This window comes from Mauremys mutica, chromosome 6 (assembly GCF_020497125.1).
Source record: "Mauremys mutica isolate MM-2020 ecotype Southern chromosome 6, ASM2049712v1, whole genome shotgun sequence".
NCBI classification, from domain to species: Eukaryota; Metazoa; Chordata; order Testudines; family Geoemydidae; genus Mauremys; species Mauremys mutica.
Genome location: NC_059077.1, coordinates 106,815,558 through 106,835,305, shown reverse-complemented (window position 1 = coordinate 106,835,305; position 19,748 = coordinate 106,815,558). Strand labels below are relative to the sequence as shown.

Genomic DNA, 19,748 nt, shown 5'->3' with positions numbered 1-19,748 from the left:
GTCCCAGGGAGTTGTCTACTGGGGAATCTGTTTGAGAGCATCACCGCCTGAACCCCTGAGTAGTAGGTATGGTATATGTATTGACTAAGTTGAGTGGAACAAGAAGGGAAAGAATGTTTTAAAACTGTCAGAAATACTTTCTGATTTTTAAGGATGTAGTCCAGTGTTTGCTTAGTGCATAGTTATTAAAATGGGCACTGAATCCATTTCTATTGCTGTAAAATGTTTTCATGTTTCTCTTTTGCTGGTCAATGGAAAAACTTGTTAAATGCTCTTTATCAAACAATCAGGAATTTCAGGACTTTGGAAACTGCTTTTGTAATGGTTTTTCCAGAGTTGTGGGTGGGGGGGGGGGGGAAGGCAAAAGTCAATCCTAGCAAGTGACAGGGTGCCTTTAACTGAGACTCTAATTATCAGTTAAGTGAACAGGGTTAGACACCGCTGCTGCTCTAACAAAAAGTTTGTCAATTTCCTTTCAGGAAAGGGACAGCTATGGCATTTCTAAGTGTTGGGGTTGGAAGGCGAACATTCATGAAAATTCCCTGGGTGACTGCAATAGGATGGAAAGCCACATTGTTGTATTCAAAATACTGAGAAACTTTAGAACATTTGCTTGAAGTCTGGTATTAAAGACGACCTATATCTCTCACTACTATATACAGCAGCGTGTCTTAAGGGAAAAAGCATAGAGTCTACATTTTTGTATGTAATAAGCATGTTTAATTATCAAAACACAGGAGGAAAAAGTATAAAAGAATATGAAATCCCATATTTTGTTAGTTTCATGTTGAAGGAAGGTAAGAAGTGAAGGTCCTGAAATAGCACCAAAGTTGGAGATTATTTAAGAAATGCTCCTATTTAAAAGCACCGGAGTGTGTCATAACAGGGTGATAGGTGCAATATAAGAACATAAATAGTTAGATAATATGTGGTATTGTCACTTATTTCATATGAACGGCACGTTGAGGAGGAATCTTAGGGCTTAGTAGGAAGTTGAGGAGGTGGAGAAGAGGGGTAGGGTTGGGGTGATGTCTGGAGGCTGAGGAAAAGAGGGTATTGGAACTGGAGACGAGGAGGCACAAAGGACTTTAGGGTTTCTGTGTTTTCAGGAGTACATGAGAATAGTGATGTTTCTAGGAGATTGGAAAGGACAAGGTGGTAAACCAGGGTCCATCTAGTTCACCAGTCTTTTATTTTTCATTTGAAGCCTTGTGTATAATATATTTAAGTGACCTTTTGTAGTTTTATGTGTGTGTCGATAAAAATGTTGCAAGATTATTAGTGGTGACAACTTCATATTCATCTAAATACAGTTTGGTGACCTGTGTGAAATGAGGAGTTGACCTCAGTGCAGTTCTTTTTCCGGATTTGTCTACATAACAGAAATCACTGTCTTAGTGGCACAAGTTGATGTTTTGGTTGGGAGCATCACTGGGGATATCAAAGATTGAATGGACATATTAATTGCCTTCTCATTTTTAGAAGTGGTCCCTTGGTGCTCTAGAAGCACATTGGTAGGATAACTTTTGGAAATATATATTAGTGCTTCCTATTTATTTTATCTGTTCTGTGTTTACCTGGAAAATTTTCAGGGCTATAAATCTGGCATCTTTTATTAGTGCTAAATTTACTTTAAGCGTTTCCTCTTTAATCTAGCATTCAGTATCCTTTATTACCACATTTAGCTTAGTTATGCCAACACAAACAAATTATCTTATTAGTGTGAGCTCTGGGACTTGAGAGAGGATAGATATTGAGGTGAAATCTTGACCCGCTGAACTCAGTGGCAAATAGGATTGTCAATTTTGGTTGGAGGTTTTTCTGGAAGTTACATCATATGGCAAAATCTTCAATTAAAGATTAATATTTCATTCCTCGGGACTCCAGGACAGTCCTGGAGGGTTAGCAAACCTAAATGGCAAAATTCCCATTGACTTGGGTTGCGTGATTGAATGGCATTCTTAATTCAGTAAGGGGAAATGTCTGTCATTTTACTTGGAGAAAAAAAAATTATCGATGTCAAACACAACTTTAATAAATTACCATATTGAAATTTTATTAATATGGAACCACATTGCAGCCATCTACATGGTTCAGAGTTTTAATATTATTTTTGAATCCTATTTGTCATTTTAGGGTCATGTTTACAAAACTGTCTTTTTAATGTCTCTGAAATGATGCTAGATTATGCTGCTGGCTTTCTCCTCTAGAGATTGACACTAACACAAAATCTCATAGTTTGCTAGTTACATTTACTGTGGTTTCCTTTTAACTGATGCGCCTCTTAAAAGACTGCAGTTAATTAAAATGCTAGTGCCAGGGTTATTGCTTTACCTTTTAAAAATGTGCAACTCCTATTATTCCCCACAACCTCTTCCTGAAAGATTTGTTCTGTCTTTGGGTTCCACATTTATATTGCTTTTGTGAACCTGCTTTTGATTTTTATCTGCTTTTTAAAATGTGTGTGTGTGTGTATATGTATGTATGTATATATATATATATATATATATATATATATATGTTACATTTAGTGCTTCAGGAGATGGCGGCATTAATAAAGGAATGTATTATTTGCTTGACGTTTTAGGGTCTTAGTACTATAACATGTCTGTCATGTTTTACTTTCCAGTTTATGCTATTCTGGATCCAGTTTTCTATAATAAACCATGAATATAGGTTATTCATGTAAATACACAGTTCTTCATTAGGCTAAGCATCGATTAGATGCTTCAACTGTGGCATATGGTGGCCTTTAAAGATCCTGTAGCATTCCTATCATTTCTAAGTCACCAACATTGTCCTAAGCAGTGCATAAAATATGGTCTGCGCCTCAGTGAACGGACTGTCTAAACAGTGCATTCAGTACAGTCTGAACATATAATTACACACAATTAAAATACATAGAATACAGGTGAAATTTTCATGCAGTCTGAATTGTTTTCTTCTTTCCTTTCCCCCCATTATCTCAGGGGAGTTAGCACTGAAAGCCTGATGGAAGAATTATATTCTGAGAAGGGATTTGAATGCAGAGGGGAGACTACATGATAAACAACAAGACAACAGGGTCTTCCATCCATAAGGGGACAGCATGGGAGGATACAAAAAGGGTGGTCAGATGGGATGGTTGGAAAGAGTGGAAGCAATAGTGTGGATGTTAACCCCAGTGTCCTGGCCAAGGTCCAACTTGGTGACTGTTAGCTTAGAGTGGAAAAGGCATTTTTCACTTTCTTTGCGAAGCTATTGTGTACTGGTGTTGTCCTGTTAAATAGTTGCTGTTTTCTCTCCAATATTTTATATTCAATTAACAGGAGAATTGGTCTCTGTGTGTAATTTAATTTTGTCTGTCTAAGTTTGTAAAACACTTTGGGATGAAAGGCCCTATAGAAATGAAAGTCCAGAAAGCTGTTTTTCATTTGAGTCCCAACTAGGACTATGACAGACGTTTGGAAGTATAACAGATTCTGGATGTACTAAAAGTTACAGAGTCTAGGCTGTTTCCTTTGGTTGGAAATTCCTTCCTGTATTTATTAATTTGGCGAACTGTGTCCTCTGAAATATTCAGATGCACATTATTTTCTTTGGTTAGCAGCTTTTCCTTCTGTAGTAGTATAGGATAGGTTATGCATTTGTATACTTCATGATACTGTTCTTGGGTAGCTCCAAAGATGAATTCTGCCTTTGATCTAGGTGATTGAAGCTGAAGCAGTCTTAGAGGGATTGTCTTACTGGAACACTGAAATAAGCCAAATACACCTAATGATTCTAGTATTTACTGAGAAATTTTACAGATGTGAGAGCTCCCTACATAAGCGATCAAGAACCCAAAGAAATGTCTGAATTAGCGGTGACATCTTAGAGATTTAAATTGTACATCTCCTACAGCAGTGGTCCCCAACCTTTTTGTGGCCAGTAGCACATTCATGTTTTCAGAAGAGTGTGGCGGGCGCCAACAATTTTTCAAGGCTTATTTTGTATTTGTACATTAAATAATACAAAAAAAATCATATTTAATATTACATAACATATAAATCCAGAGAGAAGAGAAGCCAGAGAGAAGCCATGAGGACAGAGAACACTGGCGCCCGCAGCCCCGGAGTTTTCTGTCCCCGGCAGGCGCGGGGCCGCAGCTTCTCTCCCCGGCTGGGCAGTAGGTGGGCACACATAAATGCCCCAGCGGGCGCCATGGTACCCACGGGCACTGCGTTGGGGACCACTGTCCTACAGGGTGAATGCTGTTGCTCATACTGAGTTCCTATAAACAAGGCGTTCCTGTGCTGTCGGTCAGGTGGAATGTTACTGTTTTTAGGAGTTTACAGGAACACACTGTATTTAGCTGTTTCATTATGTGTCTGTAGAACCCAACATTTTTAAGAAGTGACTAGTGATTTAGAATGCCTCTGTTTTTTGGACCCCATTTTGAAACACTTTAAAAGCACCATTTTAAAGCTCAGCCCTTTCTGAAAATCAGCCCTTTAAAGTACTGTAAGTTGAGCACTGAAAATCACTAGTCACTTACGAAAATTTATGCTCCTATATTTATATAGGTTTACATAACTTTTAGTTTATGGAGCAGATCCTCAGCTGGGTTGATTGTCACAGCTCCATGGAGGGTAATTTACACTAGCAGAAGACCTGCTCCTATATGCTTATGATAATAGACTTCTGACTATTGTGCTCATCTAATTAGCCAGTTTGCTAAAACTTTTAAATAGTATGAAAATACATTTTAACTTATTGAAATGTATATATTGCAATTTAAATATGCATTAAATATTGAAGTATATTAATTGTATAGTATTGGCCCCAAGCCTGCTTCTCCTGAAAACAGTGGAACTTTTGCCACTGGATTGGGCCCCATGTGTTCTCTGCAAGAGTCATGCAACAGAGATATTCTTGTATATAAACAAAGTAGTAACCATAGTGCAAAATAGTAAATTGTATCATGAAAAATATAATGTGATATAAATTAGTATCCTTATTCTTCATAATGAAATGCATAAATCAGAAAATTGCAAATATTTATTACTCTGCTGCATAATAAGGAAGGTTTTGTATAATATGGTGAAACTCCTACATTGCAGCAGCAGCCATATTTTGTGTGAATAATACATAATTATGGAATGATTGCCACCCTACTCCCATACCTTTCTGCTCCTCTTCAGGTCCATTGAAGAGCAGCATTCCGATAAGCAGACTCATTATGGTACATATTAGTACTTTGAGTTCCACTGCTTTATGTTTAACTTTTCTCTCCAGAAAATTCTAATTTAAATGAAATGATGAAAATATTATATGCAAAAACATTTTGTAAGTTTCCATGTAGTAAATTATAGAATGGCTGCTTAGTTTTATTACCAGTAACTATCACCCAGGGAACCCCCTCTAGCACAGCTCACAACATGTCAATTCTTGCAACATTCAGCATTTGCATGAACCCACATGTAAGATAATGCACATTTATATTTTACTGTGCAGTTGTTATTGTTTGATTGATAATTATTTTTGAGACAGAGAAAGAGTGACATTGAATCCATCTGTGTTAGAGTACAGCTTATAAAAAATTAGCCACAAATCATCTCAAAAAATAAAAAGACCAAAAGATTAAATGATTCATCTGTGTAGTTCTTGAAAGTGAAACTGTATTCATACCTAGCTTCTTGATTGAGAACAAATGCCTCATTAATCTTAAATACCTCAGCCAGAGAACGCTAGTAAAGTCAGGAAGAATAATGACGGACATTTCAGGGAACGCAGCATACTGTACCCTGTGCAGGAGTGCTGTCACCCCTTAGGCACTCTGCGCAAACATACATACCTTTACTTTAAAAAAAAAATTGGGGAAGGAGAAAATGGGGAGGAGAAAGGAAAGGAATGTGCTCATAGATACTTACTTTAAATGGATGAAAATAAATCCAATCAATGAAAATGAAAGAAACACTTTAAGTTATCTTCACATGAACACACATGCTTTACACCTTAGCTGCTTTAATCATGCTGAGAACAAAGAATAAAGCATCTCTAAATCCTGAGTACATATTATATATTACCCCTCATGGCTAAGTGAAAGAGAAGTAATATCTAACTTTTCAGTTTACTTAGCAGGGTCACACTTGAAAAGATACTGAAGTTGCACCTGCAAAATATGTATGTATGTATGTATTCAGTCGTATAGGTACATGTGTATTTGTGAATGCACAGGAATGTTTCCTGGGCTCAAGCCATTGTTTTCACACTAACTTGTGTGACTAACTAGTCTTTCCCAAGGGTAATAAAGTCAGTTTTTAAGACTCCTTGAAGAAACATTAAATACAGAGAGTGAAATCCTGGCCCTATTGTGAGTTTTGCTAATGATTTTAATTGGGTCAAGATTCCACTGTCTATCATTGTCTTTGTGGGAGAAGGAAGTGCTCAAGATAACTTTAGCTAATTTAAAAGCACTATATTCTGTTATAGAGTTACAGCAGGTTTTTGCAATAGAAAACAAACTACTACATTTCTGTGATTTCTGTGATTCTTAAAGTGGCCACAGGCACTCAGTCTTTATATGGAATATCCCGAAGGTGGAAGCTGCAAACTGGTCTGATTGGATTTTGTCAGGTTAGACTTGTCCCTGCTAACTTTTAAAGTGAGGAGACTGCGTACATGTACACAATCAAATGTTATTTGGCTCTCTGAAATTCCGCTGCTGACTATAGGTTTAGATAGACTGGGAGGTACAAATTCACCATCACAGAAATCCTGCAGACCTTAATCTGCTTCAGAATTTGAAGTCACTTGCCACAGAAGTGACAACTGAAAGATCAGAGATTTGAAGAGCCCTGGACAATGTTTCAAGGACGCTGCATGGTGTGTTAATAGTAACCATGCAATAGTTCTTTATTTAGTTGTTCAATTATTTGTATGCAGATGTGCTTTAAATACATAGTTTTTTATTTCCAAATTCAGATTTAGTAAGAGTGGATTTATGTTTGATTCTATTTCCTGTTAGAAGAGCCTAATACATGGATTGAGGTGGGCTATTCTTAAAGCTCATTTTATTTCATTTTGGTTTGGGCCAGGTATTAAAATTGTGACTTGCTGAGGCCTATTTGGCAAATCAGCTAAAACAAGGACATTTAAGACAGCAAGTGAAGACTATTTTGTATTGGTATTTCTTTAAGTGATGTCTTCAAAAAGAGCCATTGGAACATTATTTAATTCTACAAAAATAATGAATTGGGACAGTCTTATTATAATGATGCACTTCTGTAGTTGAGGTTGTGTCAGCACGTCCATTATAAACCCCTATTTTCAAGGTTTGATAACTCAGCCATAAAAATTTGCTTCATGTTGTAACTTGGCACACAAGTCTTAATCTCCAGCGAGGTATTTTTGTTAACCAAATTTTAAAAGAATTTGGCCATTTTTAAAGGGGAATTATCAGAATTGGTGGACATAAAAATTGTGGCTCCAATAGGAAAGGCTTAACCTTCCTAATACTTCCTCTGTATTTCTTTTTCAAACTGATCCATGCTGCTGTCAGAAAAATAAATAATAATAATAATTAATAAAAGGACAAATAACTTACTGTGAGAATCGCATGCAAGGATTGATACTGGCAATGTGTGTACCTTGGTTTGTGTTTACTGTTAGACTAACAGTCTGTCAGGCAGTGTTTATTAACACACTCTTTAGTGGCAATATGGTTGGAAAGGATTCAAACTGTGATACCTTCCTGACAGGATTGTTTAAATAGCAAATCAAGGTTTAGACTGTCAAACCTGGATACTGTCATTTTAACCTAGGAATATAGAAACTATCATAATGGATTGGACCCAAGGTCCATCTAGTCTGTTGTTCTGTCTCAGGGATCAGTTCTAGGTGCTTCAGAGGAAAGTGTAAGAACCATGCAGTAGGCAGATGTGGGAAAATCTTGCCCCCCACATTAGGTACCAGGCTGGTCACTAATACTGAATACAGATTGGCTTAAACACTGAAGTATGAGGCTTACTATCACTTCCAAAATGTTTGTTACTAATTATAAGAACTCTGGATATTTTTGTTATCCAAGTGAATGTCCAGTCCCTTTTCGAATCTTGCTAATTTCTTGGCCTCAACAACATCCTGTGGCAATGAGTTCCACAGTCTTATCACATTTTGTATGGAAAGCATTATCAGTTTTGAATTTGACACCTTTTAATTTAATTGAATGTCCCATTGTTTTTGTGTTAGGGAGACCAGAACCACCCCATCTCTCTGCACTATATCATTCCTTATTTTATATACCTTTATAATGTCTCTTCTTTAAGATAACAATCCAAATCTTTTAAATCTCTCTTATTATCAGAATTTGTCCATGCCCTTAATGTGGTCACCCTTCTCTGAACGCGCTCTAGTTCTACAGTATCCTTTTTGAGATGGGTTGGCCACAACTACACACAGTATTCCAGAGGAGGCTGCACCATTGGTTTATGTAAAAGCATAATATTCTCTTGATTACTCTCCATCTCATTTCTTATGCATCGTAACATCTTGTTAGCATTTTTGACCACAGCTGCACTTTGAGAAAAAGTCTTCAGGTCCCTTTCTTGAGTTGATGCATTTAATTTTGAACCCTGTAAGGTGTATGAGTAGTTTAAATTTGTCCTTCCAAGGTCTCAGTATGGGACCCTTGGACTGTATACTTTTCAGGGATATGAAAGTAGTTTACTTTGTTTTGTAAAGAGTTGTAGAATGATAAAAATGTTCAGTAATATTGTCTGTTGTATTGGGTAAATGATGTGTGTAATATGATATATATTTTCATATACATAAGAAACTACAGTAATAGAACATTTTGCAGGTTGCAATGCCAAACACTTAAAAATTAGGAAATGCTAGAATTAAGATTGCCTGTGCAACCTTAATTCTTCCCTCTTGTCCATGTACATTATGACACCGTCTTTAATTCCATAATCACACACTATTTTTTCCACAGGATCCCTATTTTCCCCCCTTACCTGCCTTCTCAGAAATGGCTGAACTGCTTTGGCTGAAATTAAAAAAAAAAAAAAAAGCTGGAGATAGACAGCCAATATGAAAATTTTTAGCTGAAGCAATAAAATTTTTGCAGTTATAAGCAACTGAAAACAGGGTCTTATCATGGGAAGCACTGGGCAACCTTAATAATAGGTGGTGCTACCAGCCCTGACAGTGCACACCTATGACAGATCGATTTTAATCTGCTGAAAATTCATATTTTATATATTGTATAAATGTTAAGTTTTTCTGAAAAAATAGAAGTTGTGTCTGTATAAAGAGTTGGTTTTAAGGTAACACCACAAGTTAGAGACAGTAAATATTTGAAAGGAGGTTAATCAGCATCCCAAAAGGCTGTTTTCCAACTGCAATCCATCACCTTGGAGTGAAATGAAAATCCACCCTAAGAGAAAGCCCCTTTAAAGAACACTTCCAGAAGAATGTTGTAAAAAAAAAAAGGGGTAGAAAACCAAACTGCTTATCCAAATCTGAATGGATTTGGGAAGTATATAATGTATGTAACGTGAGAGACAGCATTGTCACCTCAGAAGGGGTATCTATGTTAATACCTTGTGGGTGAGGGAGCGAGAGCCAGGGACACTTATTTTGGGTTCAGAGGGGATGCTCTATAGAAGAGAACAGGGCAAGCTGGGAAAAGTGTAAGCTTTTATTTCTGCATTGCAACTACGCAAATTGTACTACACAGCTTAGCTTTGGCAGAGTTCAAGATTAGAAGCTTATTTAAATTTATGATTTTTCTCTAAACTTCATAAACTTGTTTTTAATGAGACCATACGAGTCCAAGATTATTTTGAGATAATGTCACTCAGTATATTCATGAAGGGGAATCAACTGATCTCTTCTCAGTGGCAATGGGGGAGAAAACTGTGCCTATCCTTTAGCAGTTGGCTGAGACAGCATCTTAAGAAATGCTTTCCAGTCACTGGTTGCAGTCAGTAGAGGCATGGGAAAAGCCTGTTGACCATGAGGAGTAGTAGAAAAAGGAGACCTAAGATTACAATACTAAATATATAATTAACTGGGCAAATAGTGAGCTACTTAAAATGCTGCAAACATATTATCAATACTTGCCATGCATTAACCCACCAGCCAAAATACATATTTACCTGAAATGATCCATTCTGGTACCTCTGTTAATTAAAGTTCTTTTTCTAAGCTTCCATGAGTCCATTTTGTTTGTTTTTCAAAATAGAGGCTCTTATTAACAAACAAACAAAAATGATAGTAAGAGTAGGCTAGGCTCTGAGGATTAAATGGTGATTCAAAGTCAAGCTGATATCATTTAATTGTTCTGTATCATTTTTACCAGTCACCATACACATGGTATAGTATTTATGTATTTGTTTTTCTTTACAATGTATGCTTAGCACTGCAGAACAACAATGAATTTTTCCTAGACTGGTTTGCTGTAAAATTTAAATATGGTTCTATATCATATTAAAAACATAGTTATCTCCCATCCCAAATGTAACTTTTTTATGAAGCTGCTGATGTGAAGCTATTCAAAATCTAAGGTGCCACTCTGGCATTTTTACATTTTTGTGACAAATTAATATTACTAAAAGTTTCTATAGAATGTAACCATTTAGAAGAGTAATCATTATAGCCAGACAACTAATTCCCAGAAAATAATTTGTTTGATGAATTTAGCTCCTTTTTCTGCTTGCAGAATGCCCTTGACAAATCACGAGTTCCTTGGATTCCTTTGTTGTTCATATGCATTCAGAGCATTTTTTAAACTTACAGTTATATAGTGTACTCTGAGTATTTGATACTTGAAATTCAAATGGATCAGTTAAATTTGATTGGTCACATATGTAATTTTTTTTCCTGTTCCCTGATTGACTAAGGGCAGCTCTTATGATCTGATTTTGAAGAAGCCACAGGGGCTTTCACTGTCTCAGGGAGAGAGAGCAATTTAAGGAGAAAGCAGGATGTGAAAAGTTCATAGCCTAGTTGTCAGTAAGAGTACTGTCAAATCTTTGTTTGGCTTGTTTATACGCATCTGTGCCAAGGCGCTGCAGATGGGTTTGGGGAATCTTGTTTCCTTGCTGTGTCAGACAGATACCTATCCCATATAAAATACTGCTTCCTCTGAAGAGAGTACTCACGTGAGTTCAAAAACCATTTTCTGTAAGCATTGGTGTCAAAAACAACAATAACCAGAATGTTGGAAGAAAGTGAAAAAATAAATGACATTCATTCGAACAAACCTGATCCCCATCTTGGCTATAATTACAGGTAGGACGGACAAAGAGAAGGGAGGTTCACTCAGTTTACTTGTATGTCAGCCTTTCAGTACAGTTCCTTGTAAAAATAGTAGCAAAGCAATGAAAAAGACAATGTACATGTGTAAGAATACCATAGGGTGGTTACAAACCTGGCTATACCATTGTAAACCGGAGTAATTGTACAATATCAAATTGAAGAGTCTTGACAGTCTGGGTACCACAGGGTGATTGGTACTGGCAATTATACTATTTATTATCTTCATTAAGGATCTGGAAGATAAAGTAAACTGTAGCTTCAATATGTTCTCAAATCATATGAAACTAGGCAAGATTGCATGCTCACTAAAGGAGAGATTTTTTTAAAAAGTATAGAATGTTCTGGAGATCTTTAAACCGATCAGCAATTTAAAATGGTCTGAGATTTAATTTAGATAAATGTGAAATAATAGACTAGGGGAGAAATTAATATTCAGCCAAAGTACAAAATGGGAGAAAGTTTCTTGTGTAAAGCAAGCGGTGAATTTTAGGAGTGATGGTGGATAACAGATTGGACATATTCTTCTAATACAGTGCACCAGCAGCAAAGACCAGTGGTATCCTGAGATATGTATATCTTCTGTAGGCCCTGGGCAAGAGCTAGTAGTGCATACATCATTTCACCAATACAACTTTTGTCCATAGCAGATGTAATTGTCCAAGCTTAGTGCTTCTCAGCACTTAAAGGATTTCTTCCCGCTTTTAGTTTAAATAATCACCCCCTTCCCACCCGCACCCCCCCAAAAAACAGCCAAACTCCAAAATTTTCATTGTCGGCAATATGGCTAAGGTAGCTGCATAGAACTTGCTGTATCAGATCACACCAAATGCATCTACTCCAATAGTCCATGTGAGATTCCGTACTGTGCTTCTGAGACACACAGTATAGAACGCATAGTCCATGAGGAAGGGGAGTTGAGGTGGCTTTAAGCCACCTTTGCATCCTTCCATTTCTGGGCTGCTCCATGCTCCATCAATGAAATTCAGACATCTCTGGGGGGCTGTTTAAGATATGACAGCCTCTCCCCAGCTGCTTATAGGTCACATCACTGCCCAGAGTCTCTGCAATGCTATGTGTTTAGGGACCTTCTCCCTCCAGTATGCCCACTACACCAGGGCTTGTCCTTGGAAGACAGCCATAAGGCAGTCTTCTGCAGTCATGCATTGGGGAAATCCTCCCCTATCAGGAATTATGGTTTTTACAACCTTTTACATCAATCAGACCCTTTTACCTGGTGTAAAGGTGCTGGAGTGGAGGTGAGAGTCCCGCCTTCTGTCTCTGACCATGACAATGCCCCAGAAGAAGATGCAAGAAACCCTATAGTAGATACCTATGGAATGAACAGCAATATGGGTGGTTTCTTAATAACAACCTGACATAGAGAAATTTCTATAAAGAAAAAACTGAATTTTTACCCTCTGCTGCTTGAATAATCTTTATTGTATTCATAGGAAGTTTTCAGGGCTCTGAGCCTTGCCTAGATGCAATAGCAGAATATAGTGCAGGTGGTAACTTTAGGCTCTTCCTTCTAATTACAAAGATTTGTCACAGGTGAGGGACATTAAAACAAGTTTATTCTTATCCCAGCATTAATTTTTAGAACAAAGCATGAACAACAACAGCAGGGGATTATAAAGTAGGAGTGAAAATACTGACGGTTATTTTTCAGACAGAAAAAAAGCCACTTCATTTTTAAAGCAAGAATGGAAGAAGAAATGTGCTCCCATAAGGTTTAGAAACCATCGAACTGTGTGAGGGGTGGGGAGAAAGTGAGTTCATACAAGTGAGCTTTTTGTCCCAAGGAGGCATCCCTAAAACAGATTTTTTCTTTCTTTCCCTATCTGGAGAGATTATTCTAGCTCTTCCTTTTGGTAATCCCTGCCAAACTGCTGCAGTACTGAGAATGAGTCATGGATGGGTTCCTTAAGGAAATGCTATTGTCTCTCTTCCCCCTCTTATTGATCACTACAGAGGTGGGAAGATCGTAGGCCTGATGGTCCTTTCCCCTCTCTGGGTAACAGAGATCCATTTTTGATCTTTCCCTATGTGCTTCTTGGCCCATTCATTTTCTCACTGACTGTGAGACATGTTTGAAGCTGCAGAGCACAGATTTGGGCCTATAACCTTTATGTCTATTTGGATCAAACTTCTCTTTTCCCTCATGTTCCCTTTTCTCTGTCTCAACACCAAGAGACAGATTCATCTGCAATAAATTTGACTTCTTTAAATTTTATTTTTCAGGCTCTTTTAAATGGAAAGAATTTTCTGTGTGACATGATTACAGAATTATGTTTCCTCGTGTTTTTATTATTGTCATTATTGGAAACTGTGTCCTGTGCCTGTAAGCTGTTTAGAGGCACTCTTGTCATGATATTTCAGAGTCAGCTGAGAGTGATGTGAACTAAAGTGTACAAGGCCTTAGCGTTTTGGATACTTGGCATCTAGTTTAGGAAAATCCTCACCTTTCTTGGCTCAGTAGTTCTCCACCAGTGTGTTGCTCATGATACAGGGGTATCATATGCCGGATAAGGATGGTAATATGCTTGTTTATTCAGCCTTGATATGGCCACACTTGAGAATATATAGATTTCAGCATCTCATTATGCTAATGACAGATAAATGAGAGAGAATCCAGAGAAGAGCAACAAACATGATAAAAGGATTAGAAGATCTGACCTTGATGAGAGGTTATGGGAATTTAACATTGCAGCTTGAAGAAAAGGAGACTGAGTGGAGGATATGATAAGAGTCCACAAATATTTGAGAGGTAATAAGATAAAGGAAGAAGAGGGATTATCTCCGGTGCTTGAAGCAGCATAACAAGGAACAGTGCTTGAAATAGTAAGAATGTAGGTTAAACCAGTTCTGCTTGGCATGTGGATCGAGAAAGACACGAAATCCCTGGGGCAGACCAGAATTCCTCTTGCTCTGCCTGCTGCCATACGACATAGTTGGAAGTATACGGACTAGAAACACCAGACTACTTTTCCATTTCTCCAAGCAGCCAGGGAGATTGAAAGCCCAAGAGAGAGAGGAGAAACAGCCCTGCTCAATGGGAGTGGGTCACACTGATGGGGTGTCAGACCAGTCCAGGGAGCATAGGCTCAGAAGAGGAGCTTTGAGCGGTGGGAGAAATGCAAGATTCTGTGTGATAGGGCCCAGTTCCAGAACCCCACTTACAACTCTAGGAGACTCCTTAGTTTGGGGTAAAGTTCCTGTTCCAGGAAAAGAGTTTATTCCAACGACCAGTAAAGTCCCTTGGAAAAAACGCCCTTAGCCTTTTGGGCTGCTTACTCAGAAAACAAGGTTTACAATGGTAAATAAAATAATACAATTTGGGTCCCTCCCAGTGAGGAAGCAGACCATTATTTCTCTCTAAAGCAGCAGCCACTTTCTGTCCAGTTTTCCCATTTACATCTGTTCCTAGTAATTGGGTCTAGTTCCCATGCTTTGAACATTTGAGGGAACTACTCTGGGTCATAAGGTTCCACTCACTGAGGCAGGCATTGCATGCTTCTATAAAGGGTAGTGGAATGTGGGGGAACTGTGACCTTGAGGGCACATTTTTGGGTTCCAAGTGGTCTATCCAACCAACACACCCTGAATCACTTCTGACTGTCCAGTGTAAACAAGCTACTGTGGGTAAAGCAATGAGCAGCTCCTGGAATACCATCTTCCCTCCCTACTTCCTTATACAATTGATGGTCCCTAATACATCAGAGCTACAAGATCAGGAGGCAGCTTTTTAGCTCAAGATTTGGATCTCTGCTCTTTCAACACACAACTCAGCTACAAAGCTCCTTGGGGCAGGGACTATTTCTTAGTTCTGTGCCCAGCACAATGGAGTCCAGGTCCATGATAGGCTCACTGGTGCTACGGTAATACAAATTATAAATAATCATAATAATTAGTGTGCATGTGTTCCAGGGCCCCAGAACTACCAGTCAGTACTCTCTACCTTATGCGTCATGTAGCATGGGGGGAACAGTGTTAGGAAGCAATGTAGAGAGGGGAACAAAACCCAATAATGAAGAAAAAAAAAGAGAGAAAATAAAATTTGGGGAGAGGAGAAGACAGAAGGAAAGAGAAAGGAGGCAGAAAAGGAGGAGGGCTGAAGAGAGAGAGGGAATCATCAGAAAGGAGTAGGCAGAGCATTTGTACTAGAGTGTGGTGTGAGGAGGTGGAGTGGGAGAGCCTATTCACCAAACTATTCCTCTGACCAAAGAAATCTTGGGAACCATAGAAACAGGCTTTGCCATGCACCCTGAACATCAACAAACTTGTGCTCTGTTGGATCAAGGGGACAATACAGTTCCAGAGTCACCGGCCCCCCACTAACTTTATTATTAGCTTTCATAGAGCACTTTTCATCAGTAGATCTCAAAGCACTTTACAAAGGAGGTCACTATCATCCCCATTTGAGAGATGGGAAACTGAGGCAAAGGAAGTAACTGGCTCGCCCAAGCTTACTCAGCAGGACAGTAGTAGAGCCAGAAATAGAACTTAGGTCTCCTGAGCCCCAATCCAGTGCTCTATCTGCCAGATCACACTACCTCTCATAGTGTACAAATCTGGGAATTATCGGCATGAGTGTCCTAGCTGATCTCTATTATGGTGCAATTGCATGACAAAAAAGCTCGTCCCCAAAGTACACAGTTGAAGTCTATGATTCCATAGTAATTTTTACTAATTTAATGATGTGCAATTTTAATTCAGTTTAACCTGATGGGCTCTGTATTAATTCCAGGTACAGGACTTTATATTCAAGCATCAGGGGAATGCCCTTGCATTTGAAATCTATTCAAATGATTGGTCAGTTTTTTCAAGGGTTATTCTCAAAACTCGTTTTTTCTGTGGCTCTTTGGGCTTGTTGTTCTATTACATTTTTATATTTTTCTTGTGTGGCACTGTGATGTTTGTGAATGTCATGTTATAAGTCAGTCAATAATAATAGTTTGCAAATCCTTTAAAACATTAAATGAATAAAATTGGCATTACTAGTAGTGTCACTTGTTTATACTTTTTTTCTTTAGGAATGCTGTCTCTGCAATTTGAGAGGTGGTGCACTCAAGCAAACTACTGACAAGAAGTAAGTGATGGATACACTGAGATCAGTCTCATTAGTTTTAAACTTCATTCACATACATATTTACACAAACAGAACTTCCAAATATAATTACTTGACAGTGTCCCCTTAAGTGGAATGGCTTAACATCCAGGGCCCACTGAAGACACCGAATCGAGCCTCTAGCATTTTGTGAACACATTTACGTGCTTACAATAAACATTTGTTTTATTATTTGAACATTCTTAACTATTCTAAAGTCTGCTCTGCTAGTCACTGTATAAAGGAAGCAAATGAAAGCTCATTTGTCATTGTTTGCATGGGCAAGCCTTATCACACATTCAAATGTATTTTCTTCTTTAGTACTGGAATTTTGTGATTACAGCAGTTAATATGGCATCTGTGAACTTTTGACAGATATAAGCATGTCATTAACAAATTAATCTTTCTGAATCCTTTTAGTGGTTCTGGATCTTGAGGTGATTTGCTTTATTGCACTTCATTTTATAGTGGACTCCCAAAAATGGTACTGTAGCTGACATTATGTCATCAATAAGACTAATATTTATTTTACATGGTGATGATAAAATGAAGCACAGTGCATCAGATATTCTTGGGAGATGAAATGGAAAAAGTTGTGCTTTAGTATTTGTTCATGTCCAGTTGTAGAAGAACCTACTATTCATTTTGAATCTTTGCTTGGCATAATTCATGCAACATTTCATGAGTTACACCTGACTTTTTTCATGAAAACCCTTCTATGGCCAAAGAGAATCTAGCAGAGTGATACAAGATCATCTAGCCCAAACTTACTTTATCCTGGCTCCAGTTCTATTCAAACATTTTTATTAATGACTTGGATAATGGAGTGGAGAGTAAGCTTATCAAATTTGCAGATGACACCAAACTGGGAGGGAGAGTTGCAACCACTTTGGAGGATTATAGTTCAAAACAACCTTGACAAATAGGAGAATTGGTCTGAAATCAACAAGATGAAATTCAGTAAAGACAAAGTGCAAAGTATTACTCTTAGGGAGGAAAAATCAAATGCACAACTACTAAATGGGGAATAACTGACATCGGGGTTCTCACAACAAAATTTTGGGGGGCCTCAGAGTGCGGCCACCAACTCTTGCTGGTGGCCACTCTGACAATTTTCCCTAAAATACTTACGGTACTTAACTTTAGGAAAAACAAATAAATATGCACATACACAATGTCCAAATCATTGTAATTTATTTATGTAGGGTTTTTGCAGGCTCAATAATAAAAATGATGTTTAGTTGTTTCTATTCTTTTCTGGACCTAAACAGAATAGAAACAAAATCAGTACTTGGTCCTGCTAGTGAAGGCAGGGGGCTGGACTCGATGACCGTTCAAGGTCCCTTCCAGTTCTATGAGATAGGTATATCTCCATATATTAAAAGAAGGCTGAGGGGGCACCTGATAAGTCTTCAGAGATGTTAAGGGCTGTTGTAGAGAGGATGGTGATCAATTGTTCTACATGTCCACTGAAGGTAGGACAAGAAGTAATGAGCTTAGTCTGCAGCAAGAGAAATTTAGGGTCAATATTAGGAAAAACTTTCTAACTCTAAGGAGTAGTTAAGCTCCGGAATAGGCTTCCAAGGGAGGTTGTGGAATCCCCATCTTTGGAGGTTTTCAAGAACAGGTTAGACAAACCCCTGTCCGGGGTGTTCTAGGTTTTCTTGGTCCTGCTTCAGTGCAGGGGGCTGGACTAGATGACTTCTCAAGGTCCCTTCAAGCTCTACATTTCTATGAGTCTTTTTCTGTAATTTTAGATCTGTTTTAAACTGAATTTTCATTTATCACTTGCTTTTCTGACTAAGGTGTTGACAGGTATAAACAGATTAACAAATAAACTAACAGAAACTGCAAAAAGATGTCACCTAAATAGAATGCAATATTGTCTTTGTCTCAGGCACGGGGGAAGAAAGACAAGGTACAAGGGATGATATTTAATTAGGCCACAACTTTAACAACTGAATTCATCTGGGAAATATATATTGCAGTAACTCATACGTTGCAGGTCATGATTCCTTCTTTAATCATTTCCACCTGATGGGGAGCTGAAAGTGAGCCTCCCACCCCTGCCCAGCTGGTTCCCAGCTCATTGCTGGGACCCACTCCACTACCTTCACCTCATATCAGGATTAAGGGATTGGGGAAAGCGGGTTGTCTCTTTGTTGTACCAGACATAGGGAGCCCCCGCTCCAGTCCCCAGCCAACCTGCTAAATTGTGACAACATGAGTTGTGCCTCCTGATCTACTCCACCAGGTCCATGAGCTGCTGTGTGGAAGATTTAAAAAAAAATCCTGCCCCTGCTAATCTGTCAGTGAGAGAGAAATTCTTTCTCAGTCCCCAAAAAAGCAACTAACTGAAGTCCAGAGCAGACCAAAAAACCCCAGTCCTATGCTAATCCCCTGGGAGGGAAGGCTCAAGCTAGAAGGACAGAGCTTATAAACCCTCCTCCAGCCACTCAGAGGCCAGTGGCTTACCTGAGTCCCACCAGCCTGCCCACTAGCTCAGGTGATGCTTTCCTCCCCTCTTGGCTAGCCCATTCCAAACCCTCGTGGAAGGGGAGACCCTCAATAGACCCATTAACCCAGTGGTTCCCAAACTTGTTCCACCACTTGTTCAGGGAAAGCCCCTGGCGGGCCAGGCCAGTTTGTTTACCTGCCATGTACACAGGTTCAGCCGATCGCAGCTCCCAGTGCCCGTGGTTTGCTGCTCCAGGCCAATGGGGGTTGTGGGAAGCGGTGGCCAGTATGTCCCTTGGCCCGCACCACTTCCTGCAGCTCCCATTGGCCTGGAGAGGCGAACCGCGGCCACTGGGGGCTGCTATCGGCCGAACCTGCGGATGCAGCAGGTAAACAAACCGGCCCGGCCCGCCAGGGGCTTTCCCTCCACAAGTGGTGGAACAAGTTTGGGAACCACTGCGTTAACCATTTTTCCCTGCCAGTCCAGAAATTGCCTCCATGACTTTGGGACTGCGGGAGTTACATTTGATGTCTGATGCTGAGAGTTCATACACAGCAGGTTTGAAAACACCGAGATCCCTTTTGTGCACAGTTTCTTAAAAGTATTTTAAAAATTCATATGTCACCGGTTTTAGTTTTTGGAGGAAACTGCCACCATGCATGCTGTAAAAAGGGTTATCATGCCCATAATCGGAAACTTTGCATTCTATCCCACTGTTGGTCCATTAAAAATTGTGAAATAATAGCTCTCTACAACAAGCCTCAACTTCTGTCTCCTTGTCCATATAATAAATTACATTGCTATGAACCTTTGACCACCTCACCTCCACTCTGTCCATAGATTCATCTTCTCCTGGACATGATCTACCATTCCAAACCTATAAGCAGCTTCAAAACA

The 19,748-nt window shown here is 38.9% G+C and overlaps 1 protein-coding gene across 6 annotated transcripts in view; it reads left to right on the top strand.

The window, feature by feature from the left end:
- Positions 1 to 19,748, top strand: part of KDM4C (lysine demethylase 4C) — a 420,715-nt gene that overhangs the window by 290,624 nt on the left and 110,343 nt on the right. For all 6 annotated transcript variants that reach the window (XM_045021569.1, XM_045021570.1, XM_045021571.1 and 3 more), the window contains one exon: positions 16,320 to 16,375. In XM_045021569.1, the coding sequence (XP_044877504.1) occupies positions 16,320 to 16,375 (56 nt within the window). The remainder of the gene's footprint in view (positions 1 to 16,319; positions 16,376 to 19,748) is intronic.